Raw genomic sequence first — 19,269 nt, forward strand, 5'->3', positions numbered from 1 at the left:
CATCACGGGTGGATGACAACATTTTCTTCAGGAGTGTGAAGGCCTGTTCACACTGTTCGGACCAGCAGAATTTCACATCCTTTCTCAGCAGGGCCGTAATGGGCGTGGCCACCGTCGCGAAGTTAGCACAGAAACGACGGTAATAAGCCGCCATGCCTAAAAAACGGCGGACTTGGCGCCGGTTCGTTGGTGCTGGGTAATTTACAATACACATCACTTTGGCTGTCAAGGGCGCTACGCACCCATGTCCCACGGTATGTCCTAGAAATGTCACTGTGGCTTTGCTAATTAAACTCACATTTTTCCAAATTGACTGTTAGATTGGCCTTGTCTAATCTGCGGAAGATCTGCTTTAGCTCCCTTATGTGTTCTGGCCAGGAGTCGTTGGCGAGTACTACGTCATCTAAATACACGCTGACATTTGGCATGTCTCTCAACACTGAGTTCATCATTCGTTGAAAAGCTGCTGGTGCTGTTTCGGAGTCCGAATGGCATGACACAGAACTGGTACAACCCATCTGGAGTTGCAATGGCAAGGACGCGTTTCGCTCGTTCAGTTAGGGCTATGGCGTAATACCCCTTCAGTAGGTCGATTTTAGTAATAAACTGAGCATGTCCTACTCTGTCAATGCAGTCGTCTAACCGCGGTAAAGGGTACGAGTCCGCTTTGATTAGCTGATTGATTAGCTGATTGACACGTCGTAGATCCGCACATAAACGAACTGACCCATCTTTCTTGGGTATTAATATCACAGGAGATGACCAGTCACTGTTTGATGGTTCAATGATTTGGTTTTTTAACAGGTAGTCAATTTCCTTCTTTAGTGTGGCCCGTTTTTTGGGATTGATACGGTAGGCATGTTGCTTAATGGGCGAGGCACCGTCCACTTCAACATCTTGAATAAGAACGTTCGTCACTCTGGGTGCATCTGGAAATAACGAACGGTGGTCGTTAAGTAGCTGAATCAGTTCCAGTCTCTGAGTTGTTTCCAGATATTCGAGAGTGTGGTCAATGTTCTGCAGGGCTTGGCTGTTCGACAGTTTGATATCTGCTGTCTCCAGCTCGTGGTTTTGGCGGCCAGCTGTATCAACCTCTACTGTCATAGTAGGTTTCGTCGGTTTCCTGTCATGATATGCTTTTAACAAATTGATATGACAGAATCTAGTTTTTCTACATCTATCAGGAGTTTCAACAATGTAACCTGTGGTACTCACTCTTCGTTTAATGACGTATGGTCCGAAATATCGAGATTGTAAAGATGATTTTTGTAGTGGTAAATACAATAGTACTTTATCCCCCTGTTTAAATTCCCGGAACTTAGCTGTCTTATCAAACTGAGCTTTGATTTTGGATTGTGCACTGATCAGATGCTTTTTGGCTAATTCGGTAGCTTGCCACAGTTTATCTTTAATTCGCGACACATAGTTAAGTAGATTTTCGGAACTATTTTCTTGCAACCAACTGTCCTTAATTAGCTTTAGTGGCCCTTTTGGAGTGTGTCCATACACCAGTTCAAATGGTGAGAATCCTAGAGATTCTTGTTTCGAGTCTCAGGCGGCAAACAACACATAGGGTATACCCTGATCCCAGTCTTTATCATGCTCCCTACAAAAACATCTAAGCATACTCTTTAGACTTTGGTGAAATCGTTCTAAAGCACCCTGTGACTCGGGATGGTAGGCGCTACTTCGAACCTGATGGATTTCTAATAGAGCCATGACTTGCTGGAACAACTTGGACATGAAATTACTTCCCCTGTCTGACTGGATTTCCCCAGGTAAGCCTGTCGTTGTAAAATAGTTAATCAGCGTTTTAGCGACAACTGCAGCTGTAGCTTTACGCAAAGGGATAGCATCAGGAAATTGTGTGGTCACACACATTATCGTCAATAAATACATATTTCCCTGACTGGTTTTTGGCAAGGGACCCACTATGTCGATTAACACCTTGGAAAACGCCTCACCCACAATAGGAACGGTTTCTAAGGGTATGGGTGGAATCTTTTGATTAAGTTTCCCCGTGATCTGACAAACAAAACATGATTTGACAAAGTCACTCGTATTCTGAAAGATACCAGGCCAGTAAAAATCAGCTGCTACTCTATCATAGGTTTTTGTCCTGCCCAGATGCCCAGCGAACAGGCTTTCATGTGCTAAGCTTAAAATCTCTTCCCTATTTTTAGTAGGTACTACAATTCTATACCGTTCAATCAAGTCAGTATTCTCAGGTACCACTCTCTCACTGCTTTTTCTCATCAACACATTCTCGTATAAGTAAAAGCAATCTTTATGATTAGCAATCTCTTTGTAATCAATCAGCTTTCCCCAAATCACTTTTAATGATTCATCAGATTTCTGCTCCCTGCACAAACTAGTCTTATCCCAAGGCATTTCAGGAATATCTATTTTTATCGGTGCCGTATCAATTAACTTTGGGGCACATGATCCCGACTTTTTCTCTGACACGCTAACACCTTGCTTCATTGTCTCATTTTCTGCAGAGTGCCCCACAAATGTTTCCAATAAATCTACCACCTCCAATTCACCTAACTTAGCTTTCGTTGCCATGGCGCGAGTGGTTACACACGCAGGATAATCCACAGGATCTGCCTCTGACTGAACTACTCTAGGCGACTCGCCAACTTCCAAACTCTCACAATGCCTGTGACAACACCTATCAGTTAAGTCATTACCCAACAGCAAATCAACATTCCCAAAGGGTAACTGATCTATCACACCTAACACCACCTTGCCTGTAACAAAAGTCGACTGCAGATGCACTTCAATCAAAGGAATGGTCATACAAGCCCCGCCTACAGCTTTAATGACTACACATCTCCCTGTCTCCGAGTATGGTACTTTATCTATGGCTTTCTCTACGATCAAACTTTGATATGCACCTGTATCTCGGAATACTGCCACCGATTTCGGACCCTGCTTCTTTAGGACATCACTAATCTCCCCAGTAGAAATATATGTTTCAACCTTGTTTGTATCGGGCCGACCTAACAGACTGACATCAGGCCCATTAATATCACTGTGGACAAATCCAATCACTTTATCGTTATCTCTTTTCCTCTTGAAACAATCCGCTATTACATGATTGGTCATGTGACAAAACTGCATTTCGGATGGAAGGGTTTCGCCCCGGCAAATAACCTTGACTTACTAGCACCCATTGATTGGGGAGACCCCACCTGGCCAGTCCCTGTTCTATCACCTGAACCAACTACACTCGGCCTATGAAACATTTCCCCAGGTGTCTTACTACGCCTGTCTGTTGGATATCAATTACCATTAGATTGTAACGTTTGACCTCGGTGAATTAAGGCATAATGGTCAGCCGTGGATGCTGCATGTTCTCCCCTATCAATCTTTTGATCCTCCAAATGGACTCGTATAGCCAATGGTAATGCACCTTTAAACTCTTCTAAAATCATCAACTCCCTCAACTTAGCAAAATCATCATTGACACCTTGGGCCCTCAGCCACTTATCAAATAACCCAGCCTTCTGTGCTAGAAAATCAGTATATGTTTCTGTCTCAACTTTTCTCAAATTCCTGAACTGCTGTCTATAAGCTTCACTAGTAAGTTGGTACGCTCTTAATAATAATAATAATAATAATAGATTTGTATTTCAGATCAGAGATCCATAGAACATATATAAACATCACATACAAAACTGATTACATAATATACAGCAGCTTGTGCCAGCGATTTACACATACAGATTTGACGTACACAGTTGTACACCGCAGGTGGGCAAGTAGGTCGTTTGAAGTTGTTTCGATTCTGCTCTTCAGCGAATATGCTGTTGAGCGAAGTAAAGTGCCAAAGCTTTTTACTCGATGACTGACAAACATCTTGCTGGCACTGTATGGTCGTCGTTGTCCGATCATCCATCGGTATGCATTATTATAACATATGTTAAGATCTTTCATGGTATCCTGCTTAAATTTCACCCATAATGCACCCGCGTACAAATTACTACAATAACTCACAAATAATTGTGTTTTAACAGATTCTGAACATTTTGCAAATCGCCGCAACAACATGTTTGCACGTACACAAAGGGCTCTATACTGTCGTTTAATGTCTTTATCGTCTTTCATGTTTTTGCATATGATATGACCTAGATATTTATAGTTGTCAACAAATTTCAGTACATCACCACACAAATATATCGAAGGCACATTGATCAACTTCAGAGTTTCTGGCTCAATACACATACAAACAGTTTTCATTGTATTATATATAATATCATAATCTTCTGCAAATTTCTCGCAAATCGTTAACATTTTTCTTAATGCAGAAATAGATGGGCAAAGAAGTGACATATCATCAGCAAAACTGAAGTTATTTAGAAACACCCCACCAACATTACACCCAACTGCACATTTTGACAACTGTAGGTTAAGGTCATCAATATATATATTAAATAATAAGGGTGACATTACCCCACCTTGACGGACGCCATTTGTTACATTAAAATTACAGGAAATATATGCACCCCATTTTACACTAAACACTGTGACTTTCAACTTTTTATAATCCCTAGCATGCTCATCACTTAGTGAATTATAGGCATCACTTGCCTTGCCTTTGAATCTATTTTGTACTAGAAGTGACCATTTTTCTTCTGGCCAATTCAATTCCCTCGCAATTCACTCAAAAAATTGAAAGAATCTGTCTACTTGATCTTCTTCAAAAACAGGCACCGACCGATATGCCTCATTAATTCTAAAACTGTTTGAGCTCGTTTCCTCATTTAAACTATTCTCCCTAGACTCCATTCTATGTTCGTGAACCATTCTTATTTTAGCCAACTCGAAATCTCTATCTAGTTGTTTCTCTGCCCTAAGCGACTGATCTCTCTCTCGCTCTCTTTCTCTATCTCGCGCTCTTTCTTCTCTATCTCTTTCCATTTGTTTTTCTTTCATCTCTAATTTTCTTAACTCTAATTTCTGATCAACAGACAACTGAGAATTATCTATTACCACTGATCCTGGTATTTCTAACCTATCCTCCTCTTCCTCGCTACTTTCTATCACTTTGTCTCCGTCCATTTCACTTTGTTCAGTGTGATCCCCAAATATTTCGTCAATTAACTTATCTCGGATTTCCCCTACTGTTTTGCAACTAACAATGGCAATATTCCTTTCTTCGGCTAACCCAACTAATTCTGACCGCTTGCTACGCTTAATTAGTGTTACGGTTACTTGATCCAACAAACCTTCGCTCATTTTAGCTATTTCTTTTTATGGATATCAAATACTAAATACTCAACTAATTCGCAATAAAACATTTATATAAAGCCCCCATTTATTGCGTTACATTTATACACTCCTTCCCGTTTCAATAATCCCGGACGAGCGCCCCATTTTCTTGTCACGGTAATCATTTCGGCTGGTATTATAAAAATACCTTATTGTTTGGCTCGTCACGTAGGGGTTAATGATCACCTGACCTCACGTTAAAGTACTACTCTTGTAGGACTGTCTACTATTAATCCATAACATGAAATAAGACTACAACAAAGAATGTATTACCATTGGTTTATTTATATGCTATTTCTCATACCCATAAACCTAACGAACTCATAAACACAAGATACAGTTTGTTGTGTTAAGGTAATACAATAATAAGACTACAATAATACACTAATCACAATGTCATACAAGATCAATTAAGAGCCGTTGGTTGGCAGTCTTGCTTTTAACGATTCATTACGTAGTTTTAGATAATAGTAATCCTAGTTTAATACTTAGTTTTCAAGCGTAAGCAATTACCACAGATTAACACTATATTATCTCCTTTTAGATATATACTCTACTATCAACTATCCATCAAATGCATATTACACATCATAACTTAAACATATTTACCAACATTCCAGCGTAGAGATTAGCACTGAGTATAAATCACTCAGGTGTGGCGCCTCGTCCCATTCACATGATCAAAACGATCCTCGCACTCAGGTCTCCCACCATTATATAAGAAATCACGCGGACCCAACCGGAGACAATCAAAATACTGTATAAGGCAGCACACATGATAATATAATTATTAAGTAACACACACAGTCCAGTTGGAGAAGAGGCACTAATGAGGTTTTCGTCACAGTTAGTTCCTTTAATTCGCTTTTCAAAGCAACATTAGCGCAAACCACAAGGTTGTTATAGCACTCTGACGAAATATTCCTTGTTGTAAATCATGGGAGCAACTGTAGGAGTGTCACTCTATTTACCCCGTACCGCCGCTTTAAGGTATCGAATACAGCCACAAGACATAATATCTCTTGCGCCAGGTCAGTGTCTGCATTTGGTACATCTAAATCATTGCCGGCTAACTGAACAATTATTACAGAGCATGCATAAACAAAAACAAACAGATATATTGTCTTTATAATATTATTTAATACTATGCTAAAGGTATTTGGCAGTAACGGCCGCGGCTGAATATTTAAAAATAATTTTGGAGCTGCAGACAACACATTGAGCATGCTCCCAACACCAATACCAATCAATGTTTATACCTGGCTCCGGGTTATCTGCGAGCAGGTCTAAACCCACATATTGACACATAAAAAATAATTCTTTTACAATAGTTTACATCTGAACCTGGCTCCGAGTTGTCCGCGAGTCGGTCTGCCAACACATTTAAAAAACATCTGAACCTATCTCCGGGTTATCCGTGAGCAGGTCTCATTAATACTTGATATCTGGCTCCGAGTTATCTGCGAGCCTGAATCACCAGCAACAACAAGTGTCAATGTTCATTTGAACAGTCCTTATGCCAACTGATTTGGCAGTCCGCGTAATCGCCACATGGGCAAGAAACGACAAATTCTTTAGAATTTATCGCCTCTTGCCCACCACCACAAACGTGGTGGAACGGACCAATTCACACAGCTGCGACTCGTTACTGCCTAGTCATTCATGGGTACACCGGACTCTCACTCCATTTAAATGTGCAGACGGCCTCCTCAATTGTATTCACCAGAATTGCATTTCCGGTAGGCGACAAATGTACCCCATCCTTTTCAAATAAATGTTTTGGTTTCTTTAAAATTTCTGGATACTTTACGTAACACCTGCCCGATTTTAACACTTTCTTTGCCACTGTCCTGTTAAATCTGCCCCGAGACCTGTCCATTGCTGCATCATTTTCTGAATACCGCCATGAAAGATGTGGCAGCATTTGGGACCAGATCAGTTTGGTCCCAGGCAGTTTTTTCTCGACGAATTCAATCAAAGGGTCTACACATTGTAGTAATTCTTGCAGAAGAGTTTGCCCAATATCATTAGCCCCACAGTGAATAAACAAGAAATCTGGTGGGTGTTCATATTTTAGTAGGGTTATAATTTTCTTCTGTAGGGCCATAAACTTTAGGCCGCTATATCCCTGCCACCAGATGGAGATGCCTGCCTGCTTAAGGCCTAGCTTTGTCCCTCCTGGCATAGTTCTAGCAAAGTCTGCTGCTCTCTTCACTATGGACGAGCTGACACACAAAATCTTTATACAATCTGAAATATGTGTTTGCTACAATTATTTATCAGGTTTTTACATATGTAATTATTAATGTTACAAAATCTGGGGGACTTTAATCAAAGTTAGACGAATGTATGATCTGTGTGCATTTGATTTCCATCTCCCAGCTACTTGTATTGTTTCTGAAGAATAGCATGTCATAGCTGCTGCAGTTGCAGCACCTATTCTAAATGAATGCCCTTTGTATAGTTTTGTATCTAGGCCCAACAGTTTCAGAGATTTAGTTAATACTGCTGAAAATTGGTATTTAGACAGTGGTGTTCCACTGTAATGACAAGAGTGGTCCCTTGACTGCCTTTCGGACCTCTAAAAAATTTGTAATAGTAGATACTGGACAAATTATACTTGTAACAAGTGTAAATTAACTAACAGGGAAGTGGCTATTGTATTACAGCCTCCACCATTGGTTTTCATTCTCGCCAGTCAGTGCTATTCTATCTCCCATTCTGAATTGGGTCAAATTCATGACTGTACGACGACGTTGTTGTCTGTGCTTATTCGCTTCGTGTGTGGGAATTATAATACGCGAATTCAATTCCGCTTGCACTCTTTCCGCCATTTGTGCTTTCTTTTCAGTGACTGGTGGTGGGAATGATAATATTCCATTCTCGTCCAATGGCGGGAGTCTGTTCAATGGCCTTATTTCTCAAATCTGTATTGAGGAAATTATTTCCAGTTACATCATCGCCTGCTCTATAGAAGCCACATGGATATTCTGAAGGAATTCCACCAAGTCCTACAGTAAAGTAGGGTGGACACACGGCTGTGCACATGTAAAATTTGACTCTGCTATAGTAGACAATTTCCAAATTGGCAAAGTAATTGAATAGATGCATGATTAGTGTCCCCGCCCAGTGGTTCTACGTCTGGTTTCAGACCAATGAGAAATATGGGGGGTCTTTTTCCAAGTACATTGACTCGTGTATTGCCAGCACAATCCATTATTCCACGTGTATTCCACGGCTTATTGTGTTTTCTGCTTTTGGTATAAGCTATAATGGCTGCATCTTCTTCTTCACTGACGTCCAGTCGGGCACCCATTTCGAGATCCATGGGATCTGCATTGTCATTGATATATTCTCTCAAGTCTTTAATCAATTCTCCCTCTGTCACTTTGGCTTTGTCATTTCTTATTTTGACGACTTTTCCGTCCTTGGTGTTATTGAATAAGAAATTTCCATCTGCATCTTTCTTGTAAAGATGATCTCCCAAATATCTCAAATATTCGTTATTGTCTTTGCAATACCTTTCAAAGTAATTTTGAGTGGCAAATGCTCTCTGGTGTTCCCTTGGTTTACCAGGGGCTTGCACATAGCCTGTCTCATTTAAGAGATGACCTACTATAGGCATATGGCTTCAATAATCTGGTGCTTTGCTCCAGCTATATTGTCTGAATTACTGTAGCCAGTAAAGTAGGTGAAATCCATGGAATGATTTCCTGCATTAGGAAACATTATAGGCGGTCCTCCGCCGCATTTGTGGGAATATTCTATTCCACCTTCAGACGGTCTGAAATCTCTATAGCCAGGATGTCTCTGTATATTATACAGTGCATTAGGATCGGCACATTGAAATTTGAAATTGGTATTGCCTACTTGCTGCACGTGTTTCCATCTTTTGTCTAGCATTCCCACTGCAAAGGTATTTGGTATTGTCTGATATCTGGCTCCCCATGGCTTTATGAGTCTATTCGAGACTTCGTCTAGACATTCTGGATCTGTGAAATAGTCATTATGACATATTGTTTTTAGGTCATACTCTTGTGGCATGCCATAGTCATTGTTCACGTCCAGAAATGACCACATATGTACATTGGGTGGTGCAGGTGCAGGCACGTCATTCATGTCTTTTTTACTGTTATTCATTATATGTACAGTCATATTTGGTATAGTAAAACCAACTTCTTCAACACTGTATCCAATACAATCATCAGGTAAATTCCAATCAGCGGCGTCTGTAGAAGCTTCTTTAACCCAATAAGGGATAATATGTCCTCCATGATCCCACTGTACAGTTGCTATACCACTGTCATCTGCAATATTATTCCACGTAGCGACGAGCTTCCCGCAAGCTTGCGACGAGCTTCCCGCATGCTTGCGATGAGCTTCCCGCACGCTTGCGACGAGCTTCCCGCAAGCTTGCGACGAGCTTTCTGCAAGCTTGCGGCGAGCTTCCTGCAAGCTTGTGACGATCTACCTACAAGCTTGCATCAGTGGCAGCCATCTTGCATCTTGTATAATTCTTTAAAAAAACAACAATGGTTTTAAAGTGAAAAACCTGAACATTTAAAACAAAAAAATAGGTGCTACATGTTGTCAGATACTTAGGCTACAAAATTAGTTTACCTGTCTGATAGACATGTTCCATGTATGTTGGATAGTCTTGACTAAACTAATATGCTAAAAAGCTCCTGGTCCTATATTCTTCTTCTTCTTTTAGGTTATATTCCTCCACTATCTGGAGATCCACACTGTGGTGTAAAGTCATTTGTTTGTTTCTTCTTGTTTTCTTTTTTCTCCTGTTCCACCAAGCAGGATTCAACCAAACTTGGTCCAAATGATCCTCTTATAGACCTGACCAATTAGTGTTGTTATTTTTCAGGTCATTAAAAATTCCAAGATGGCTGCCCTGGCCTCTAAATAACTGAGACATTTTAAACTTTTACTCAAGTTCCACCATGCAAATTTAAACCATATGTATTCCTAATGATCCTCTCATGGCCCTGACCAAGTTTGTTATTTTTCGGGCAGATTTAAAATCAAGATAGCTGATAGCTGATTGACAGAGACATTTTTTTGCTTCTTTTCAAGGTCCATCAGGCAGGTTCTAATCAAACTTAGTCCAAATGATTCTCTCATGACTTACTAAGTGTTGTTATTTTTGTGGCTGATTCAAAGTCCAAGATGGCCACCATGGCCTCTGATTGGCTCAGACATTTTCAACATCTTCTCAAATTCCACCAGGCTAATTTGAGCCATCACTGAAATTACTGAATCATCAAAATATTAGCATTTCATTTTATTTTAAACACATTTAACACACACACAAAAAAAACCCTCTTATTTCTATTTTAATTTTTATTTGGATAAAAGTAAACTTTAATCTATAAATTCACCATTAATTATCTTTTGTCTTATTGTATGGGAGACATTGATTCCCATGGCCGTGCCACTTTTTTGTTCATATTATGTTGTATCTGTGAAAATGTTCTTCACAGGTGAATTTGAAAGGAGAGTCTGGCAACCTCGAGCCATTCCACTATTTTTTACACTGTGCCGCCCCTGTAATACTATTGCTTGCAACTGGTTGTACATCAACATTACCATTTATGGCATTATCATGTATACTATCAATCTGACTTGCATAATTAAATATACCTGTAGCAGGAGCCAGTGACAAAGATTCTACAATTTGCAGCATTAATTGTTGGGTAACTTTTGCCAGCTGCTCTTCAGTCAGATCTAAACTTGGCTGTTGTGATGCCCCTGGCTCGGCCATTGTTTTCGCCTGTGCTGGTGGCTCTGGCACTCGTGTACGATTTTCCTTGGATAAACCTTTTCCCTTTTTTCCTTTAATTCCTTTTGGCATCTTGAGATAAACACTTTGGTGAAATGATATTGTTCTCTGGCTAGTTTTTAGTGGCAAAACCTAGTAACGGACATTTTCTTTGTTTTGAGAAAATCCGGATTTTCTAAATCAAATCCGGATTGTAGTGACAGAACAATCATGTACTGTATTTCACTGCATTAAACGGTTATTGTAGAAGTGTCTAAACATATGGCGCACTGATTTTTTTTTTACTCTGCTCAAAAATGTCATTTATGTTAGTTACTAGGTGTTACCATGGTAACCGACTGCAGTTGCTAGGTTTTACCATTTTATTATCAAATACTTTTCATCATCATTTTCATCGTTATACACATTTTATGCACAGTTTTTGGGCATGGGCACTTTCCAAACTACACTTCAGCCTAATCATTTACAAGCAATTAAGTCCATGTAAAACTTTTGTTTTACAGCGGGTACATGTAAAATTTTGATAATCCCGTCTTTCTTTTTGTGTGAAATGCCTCGCGGGACAATGTGTGTTTCTGCCAAAACGTTTCCTTGAATCTGGATCTCAGAAAGTCAACTTCACCATGCTGTTCTTGTTCATGGTCAGTCTTTATGTACATATGTCTCGAACCCTTCACAAATTTAACTTCGACAATACTCGCCAGCAACGGTATTTTAACTTTTTTCGAATTGCGCGTTCACAGTGCAGGTATAAAATGGTAAAAATCATTGACGCTCATTACTACCGGTTTAATATGTTTACCAGATTTATCAATTAAATCTACTAAGTCGGGAAATGTAATTATTTCTGGCATTTTCTTAATTTGTTTCCCTATTATGCCATGCACCGAATACGCACCCATAAATGTGTACCCAGCCTCTAAATATTTAATGGTGACAGAATTTGGACCCCATGCAGCATTAACTATGGTGACCAGTGTGATAAACAGAGTCCAATTTTTATTTTGTCCACTGCAAATATGGAGCCATAGTATTGGCTCGTCGATTTCACTTGCTGTGAGAAATTTTACATATGCAGATGCTACTCATTTGCCTTTCTCCTGCTTATGTCTTCATTCCAAAGAATGGTATAGACTGTCTTATCAGACTGTCCTGATGCAAACGTTTCATTAAAACAAACCAGTCTACTGGTAAACACATGTTCCTTGGTGGTCAGTTTTGGAATGATGATGACATTTTGCATGTCAACAGAGAATGACCCAGGCTTTTTCATCTCCTCCTGGTATAAATTGGGGGCAATTTTAACTTTCTGCTCATGATTTTTAGCTTCTGTGCATATGTCGCACGAATCCTTGTTATTTCTGCTGCGTGTTTATTATATTTTAAACACAATGTGCACTCATCCTGAGACGGTTCTCCGAATCCAATGTTTTCTTTGTCAAAAACCTGTCTGTACAGTTCATATGACATGCTGTTGCCTTTTGATTTGTAGTCATCTCACATACCTAACAGGAAGAAAAAAATGTGACAGTGCAAAATAATTAATTTACTATTTACACAAATTACAGTCGAACACGTATCGTCGGTCCCAACATTAGATGCATAGCCTTCAATGTAAATAAATACGTGTAATTTGAACAAGCTTTATTTGAAATTCTGATTACAGACTTCATATTTGATAGATGTTTTAATTGCGTATTAAGACATTGTCCTCTCGATTGCATACTCTAGAATATTAATTGGATTACCAACTCTGGAGTCTATCTCGATTACGTATTTTGGGGTTTGATATGTTAATTATGTTCTCCGGAATTCCACACCGCAATGCTATAAAATGGGCTTGAATTTATTATTGATTTTTCCTGTCATGGATGGAAGAGCCGACCAAGGCCGGCTCTTGCGCCCTCGATAGGTGTGCGCTACAACAGCTTGCTCTGAATGTGCACATAAAACCCTATGACATGACATGAAATTATTGATTGGCTTCAAAAACAGAGAGACTGCTCAAATCTATTCATAAAGAAGTACATTTTGTTCAGTTCATTATGATATCAAATTAAAATTAAAAAGCATACTTTTTATTGAAATATGTGCTTTCAAATATCTTCAGTTTGGGGCATTCTCCCTCGTGTAGTGGCTGGACATTGGATTATAGGAGTTAATATGCCTGGCAATCTCATCCTTGTCTTTTCCATGAACTGGAGTATGTTGTCCTTGGTTGTCTGTCATTGGTGATATAGCACTTTGCTCTGAACACTGTTTTGCTTTGACAAATTCTGTTATTACACCATCCAATTTTAATCCTATGGTGCCCATAATTTTTTTTTTACAGACTTTCTGACTCGTACCATCTTCCTTAGGAAGAGAAAAATCCAGTGTCCAGTTTCTTTTATGACTTCCACTTTCAGCACCAGTTGTTCTTCTTTTTACGGGTTGTAAACGAACATCACTGTCTAGCCACTGCCTCCTGTCACTAAAGGTTTTTTATTATTATTATTCCCATTTTTATTGACATGATATCCACACACAGATATATATATATATATTATACAGTGAATATGACAAAGAGATATTTAACTACATGAAAAAGAAAGTAGTTAACGATATATTTAGCTAGAAAATCAAATATATGTGACTAATAATCCAACATACATGTATGAAAAATTCAAAAGGAGACCGAGGGCATACTAAGTATCTAAAAGAAGAGAAAAAAATAATACAATCTGAGTTTTAAATAAATTGTGACAAATTGCCCAAAATTTGGTGAATTTATCATAATTGCACGCGGAAAAAGCTGTTGCTTTTGTCACATTATAGTATCCAATCAACTCTTTTTGGATCCTTCGTGGCAGGCCATCGGTCTACAGGCTGGTAGGTACTAGGTTCGGATCCCAGTCGAGGCATGGGATTTTTTAATCCAGATACCGACTCCAAACCCTGAGTGAGTGCTCCGCAAGGCTCATTGGGTAGGTGTAAACCACTTGCACCGACCAGTGATCCATAACTGGTTCAACAAAGGCCATGGTTTGTGCTATCCTGCCTGTGGGAAGCGCAAATAAAAGATCCCTTGCTGCTAATCGGAAGAGTAGCCCATGTAGTGGCGACAGCGGGTTTCCTCTTAGAATCTGTGTGGTCCTTAACCATATGTCTGATGCCATATAACCGTAAATAAAATGTGTTGAGTGCATCGTTAAATAAAACAATTCTTTTTTTCTTTTTTTTCTTTTTGGATCCATTTCAAACTGGGTACATGTGCATTGAAATGACTTTTAAATATTAAGTGTTTTGTAACAAGTACAATGGCATTAACGGGATCATTATTTCTGGTTTTAAAACCAAAAATTACATTTCACTAAAGTTTAGTGCCCAATACGTCTGCAAAATTTGAGTTCTGTGACCCTCATCAACGGTCTAGATGCATTTGAGGTTACAAGATGGGGGCAGTAGTTTATACTTAGCTAAGTTTCTGTCCTTTTTTGTGGCATCAGTTCTGGCCCTTTTTTTCTTGTGTGCAGTGTTGCTGTTTTCCAACGTTACAGTGTCATTATCATCAGTTCTATGTTCTTCAGGTTCAGCCATAGCTTTAGAATATCCTTTATGTTATTACTTTTTAATATAATGTTCAGAATACCCGTTAAATTGATCAATTAAACAATATTATAAAATGTGGTGTTTACACCATGGAGGTCGCCATAATAATCACATGATCCAAATAGAGCTCTGCTGAGTTTTGCCATTTTTCGAGTTGAAAGTCATTGTACTTGCTAGGTTTTTCCTTTGTAAATTTCATACATGGAGGCACAGACAAGCAAAATCCTCATTGTAAAACATGTGGCATTTCCTAGTAAATAGGCTCGTGGCCATACTTAAGTTTTAGTAATTTTGCAGTTACTAGGTTTTGCCATTGTACACTAGCTGTGTATTACCAACAATAGTTTAAACATTGTTGTTGAATAATTATAACAATGTTAAAGTTTACTGTTGACTTAACAGAAGCCCATCCACATTGTAACACCGTTCTTCATTTTAAGAAATAATGGACTTGTTTTCACCAGATCCACACTGTTTTTTGAAAAAAAACTTAAAACAATGTTCTTCCTTTGATCAAATAACAGGTTGTTCTTTTCTCTATAAAGAATCTGATTCACTGTTGAAAAATTCAAACATTGTAAAAATTATATACAATTTTCTTTAGAAGTTTCTAAAATGTTCTTCTTTCTTTAACCCCTGAAACCTCACCGAGGGGTGTAACCTCTTTGAAATGGCCAATACAGCACAGAGTACCAATTAGGGAAAATTATTGAATTTTTGGCAAGCCACTGTTTTTGTTTAACTAATTTTTATATTGACATACTTTATTTATTTGCATTCACCCAAATCCGATGTATTTTTCGTGCTGGGGTGTCGTTAAACCATATCATTCTTTCTTAAAAAATGATCCAAATAAGGCACAGTCTTAGGATTTCCAAGGCCTGGGGCCATATGTTCCAAATCCTACCCTATCATTAAAAATATCATAAGACTTAAGATTTCAACTCCTGCAATTTCTCATCAAGTTTTTCATTCAGTGCAGCAAGTTCAACTTTTTTGTTCTTTGCTGTTCGTCGAAGGCTGTTGGATTTTGCTGATGAATGTCAGATGTCCTGTAGATTCTGCTTTATCTGCAGATTTGTCTGCTTCTGCAAAAAGACTTTTAACATCTGTCTCACGCCGCTGTCGTTTCTTTTTTATTTCATCTATTTCATCCATTGTGGACTTTGTTTTCTCTGAAGACTTTTTAGCCTCACTCTGTCGCTTCTGTGCATCAAGGTATGCATGATAACGCTACCGAGAGGCACCGGCAGAGAGAATAAGTTTCTTTGACATCTTTACTTTCAGTACTCCTCCAACTGATCTGATGTGGTCATCAACAACCCTTTGTGCTACCAATGACTCCTGCTTCATATTCTCAACCTCTAATTCCTTGTTGATGGAGAAGCCATGTTCTACACTGGCTTGACCATGGGAAAGAAGCAACAGTGAACTAACCACTTTCCATAATCAACGTATGGTCTGTCATTTGCCATGTAGAAATAGAGAAATTTGTCAACTCGTCCTCCTTCTGCAAGATTGAAATTCTTGAATTCTGCCAAGAACAGGGGAACAACAGTGTCTAGAAATTCCTGAAATTGTCTTAGAATGTCATCACACTTGTCCACATTCGCATGGCCAAGAAATCTTGAGCCAAGGTATCTAGTTATAACCTCATCAAAATCCCAAAGTCTAATATGGATATCCATCTGCTTAGTCTGATTTTTATGGTTCAGGCTTTCATCAAACAACAGTACATAACTATCTTGCCAGTCAGTATTTTCAGTCAGTAGTCTCGTAAAATGAGGGGCTAAGCCAAAGCGGACAAGGTATGCACACTTCCTCTCACCACAAGAACACTTGCTTGCAATCTCACTATCTGGGAACATAGTCTGGAAAAGTTTGTCGTTATGTTCACACGACTTGTAGCTGTAATGATTGTGGATCATGTTCAGGCCCCACAAAATCTCTGCCTTGACATCTTCATGTCTTTGAAAGAAAGATCCAAACGCCTTGCACTCGCAGGGGCAGTGGCCGTGGCATGCATTGCAGTATATGTAGTAGGCCTAGACACAGTACTAGTAGTAGTAGTAACGCTAGTAGTCCCGCTTTGCGAAGGTTGGAGCATAAAGTCCGCAATATTCAATGAATTTCCTCTACTTGATGCTGCCTTTTCCATATTTGACTTGTGTTTTTTGCCAGCAGTGTGACTAGATAGGGCCGCTTCCCCCATGCTGCCGATATCAAATGTTTTCATGCACACACGACATACCGCTTTATGTTCATCACCACCAGAATCGCGCACCAACCAGTCGCTATATTTAGTGTTTACAAGCCAGCCATCCCTAAATTTACATTTCCCCATTGTGCATATATTCCAAAGAATAGATCGTCAACAATACATGCAATGCTCACAGCGTATTCAAGATAAAATCAACAGAATTATCGACCCATTTAGCATTCTTTCAACAATGTTGACACCACGGCCATGCTGGAATATTAACGGCATTGCGCATGCCCAGTTATAATTAAGCCACTAATCGAGAGAGGGCGCTGTGCGCAGAATGACGATCGATATGAATGACGAATGCAATGCGTGGAGTGCTGATCCCAACTATATGACTTCGGCAAAAATTAAAAGGCCGTAAAAAAAAATCACGAGCAAACACTGGATTTAGACACAGCTTTATTTCAAAATAGAGAGAATACAGTTTTCAAGGACTTTCAAGCACTCTTCATTTGAAGTGGTAGATTTCAAGCCCTTGATTTCTCTAAATAAAAACCCAAGCACTTTCAAGGTTTTTAAGCACCCATACAAACCCCGTTCTTTTCTTTTGGACTTCTTAATTTTATTTTATTTTGGATGGAAAAGTCTACTTAATCAAGGGTTTTAAAGAATTATTTACAGTAATAAAGCAGGATGGCTACCGTATTTTCCCATGTATTATGCGCACCGGTGTATAATGCGCACCCCCCACTTTGAACGTTTATTCCAAGAAAAAAACCATGAACCACAATATAATGCGCACCGTTTTTTTAAACCACAAAATCGACAGTGAATGCAAGATGTACCGCTTTCCCCATCACCAAAATTAACGAAAACTTTGGAAAAGCGAAAGAAGCGGTATATTCAAGAAATTAAGAAACAAAACTCAAGTTAGGTATTTGAGTACATAGACCTACATGTCACATTAAACAAACGCTAGTACTTGCGTACTTACATGTCACAGACTCGCACGTGCATAAATCAAAACAAAGTTATATACCCCATACACTGTAAATGACTAATAAATATATGAAAACAAAAATATAGCATATTACATTTCGTTCTCGTGGCTAACATGAATGCGGTGTGGTATATTTCCGGTTTGCCGGAAATGGCCGAATTAAATCTCATGGAAATTAAAAATATTTTCGGTCCAGTTTTGTCATTTTTGTGCACTTTTTGGTGAGGTATGGATACTTTTGTAGATTTATTTTGCATTTATTACAACCAACACAAGTGAAAAGCGATTTTTAAGAGGGTTTTGGCATTTCGTTGTAATGAACACTGTCAATAACCTGTAAAGTACCGTAAACTACCGATCAGCGATTTTTCATGGGTGATCGCTGGACATTTTTAAAAGATATTTTTTCTATTGCTATGTATAGTGCGCACCCCCATTTTTAACCTGTATTTTCTGGAAAAAAAGTGCGCATAATACACGGGAAAATACGGTAATAATGTCCATTAACATTGTAGGGGCGACATGTTATCCCACAATACCCTGTGATCTTAAAAAACCTGGCCAGTATTTTTGTGTGTGTGTCTAGACAGTGGTAATCACTTACCGTGACTGGATACCATACAATATACACCTGCCAATCAGGAATCACATGTGCAGGCCACGGAAAGAAAGGACCAAGTAACAAAGAAAACACTCCGATTATCATGTCAGTATGTGGGTTAATGTATGACAGTGGTGGTTTATTTTGTATTGAAAAATAATATATACTTATTGCTGGCTTACTGGGATGGATATTATTACTGAATGTCGATGAAGAGTCCTGTATCGTCCTTCAAAAAGAATATCATTGATGGCCTTTTTCACAAAAAGTTGCTGTTGGGTATCCATTTTAGATATTTCGTTTGCCCAGGTTTTCACCAAAGTTATGTATTCATCATCCGGCTGCTGCAGACTTGTATGGACTTGGAGTTAAAAGGGAACGGAACTCATTGAAAGTCAATGGTACAACGGTGTCGTTCCCTTTCAACTCCAAGTCCATATATGAAAGACCCAATCGAATACATTTCAACGAGACTCGTTGAAAGTATAAAGGTAGAATAGAATCAATACGAGCGAAAACAATATGTATGTGACAACTTACATCTGGTTACATTTCTATTTCGATCGTGCTGCTCGATTGTGACGGCATCTCCTGGTCAGTAAGGATTGACATGGCTTCGAAATACCACAGAGTTGGTTTGTAAAATTCATCGCTTCCAGCTCCTGACTTCGTCGATGTATTTACCTTTTTCAGTTCTGTCGTGATTTTAGCCGAGTATGAGGATTATAATAATGGGGTACTTACGGTTTATCTACTTGTTAGTTTTACTGCTTCTGGCCTGGTTGCAGTTCAGATGCAAGAGT

At 39.0% G+C, this 19,269-nt stretch overlaps 1 protein-coding gene across 1 annotated transcript; it reads right to left on the reverse strand.

The window, feature by feature from the left end:
• Positions 1-6,937: 6,937 nt before the first annotated feature.
• On the reverse strand, positions 6,938-11,140 carry LOC121383593. The gene is made up of 2 exons (XM_041513683.1): positions 10,930-11,140; positions 6,938-7,527 (listed from the first exon to the last, which is right to left on the reverse strand). The coding sequence occupies exons 1-2, from the start codon at positions 11,138-11,140 to the stop codon at positions 6,938-6,940; spliced, it is 801 nt and encodes a 266-aa protein (XP_041369617.1).
• Between the last annotated feature and the right edge of the window lie 8,129 nt (positions 11,141-19,269).

This window comes from Gigantopelta aegis, chromosome 10 (genome assembly GCF_016097555.1).
Source record: "Gigantopelta aegis isolate Gae_Host chromosome 10, Gae_host_genome, whole genome shotgun sequence".
NCBI classification, from domain to species: domain Eukaryota; kingdom Metazoa; phylum Mollusca; class Gastropoda; order Neomphalida; family Peltospiridae; genus Gigantopelta; species Gigantopelta aegis.

Bases quoted from the DNA above. Each gene is read 5' to 3' on its own strand.
- LOC121383593 (XM_041513683.1), bottom strand. From the start codon at position 11,140: ATGCCAAAAGGAATTAAAGGAAAAAAGGGAAAAGGTTTATCCAAGGAA. The intron at 7,528-10,929 runs GTATATTTAATT...CACATATTTCAG, and splicing joins GTCACTGGCTCCTGCTACAG to ATTGTATAAAGATTTTGTGT.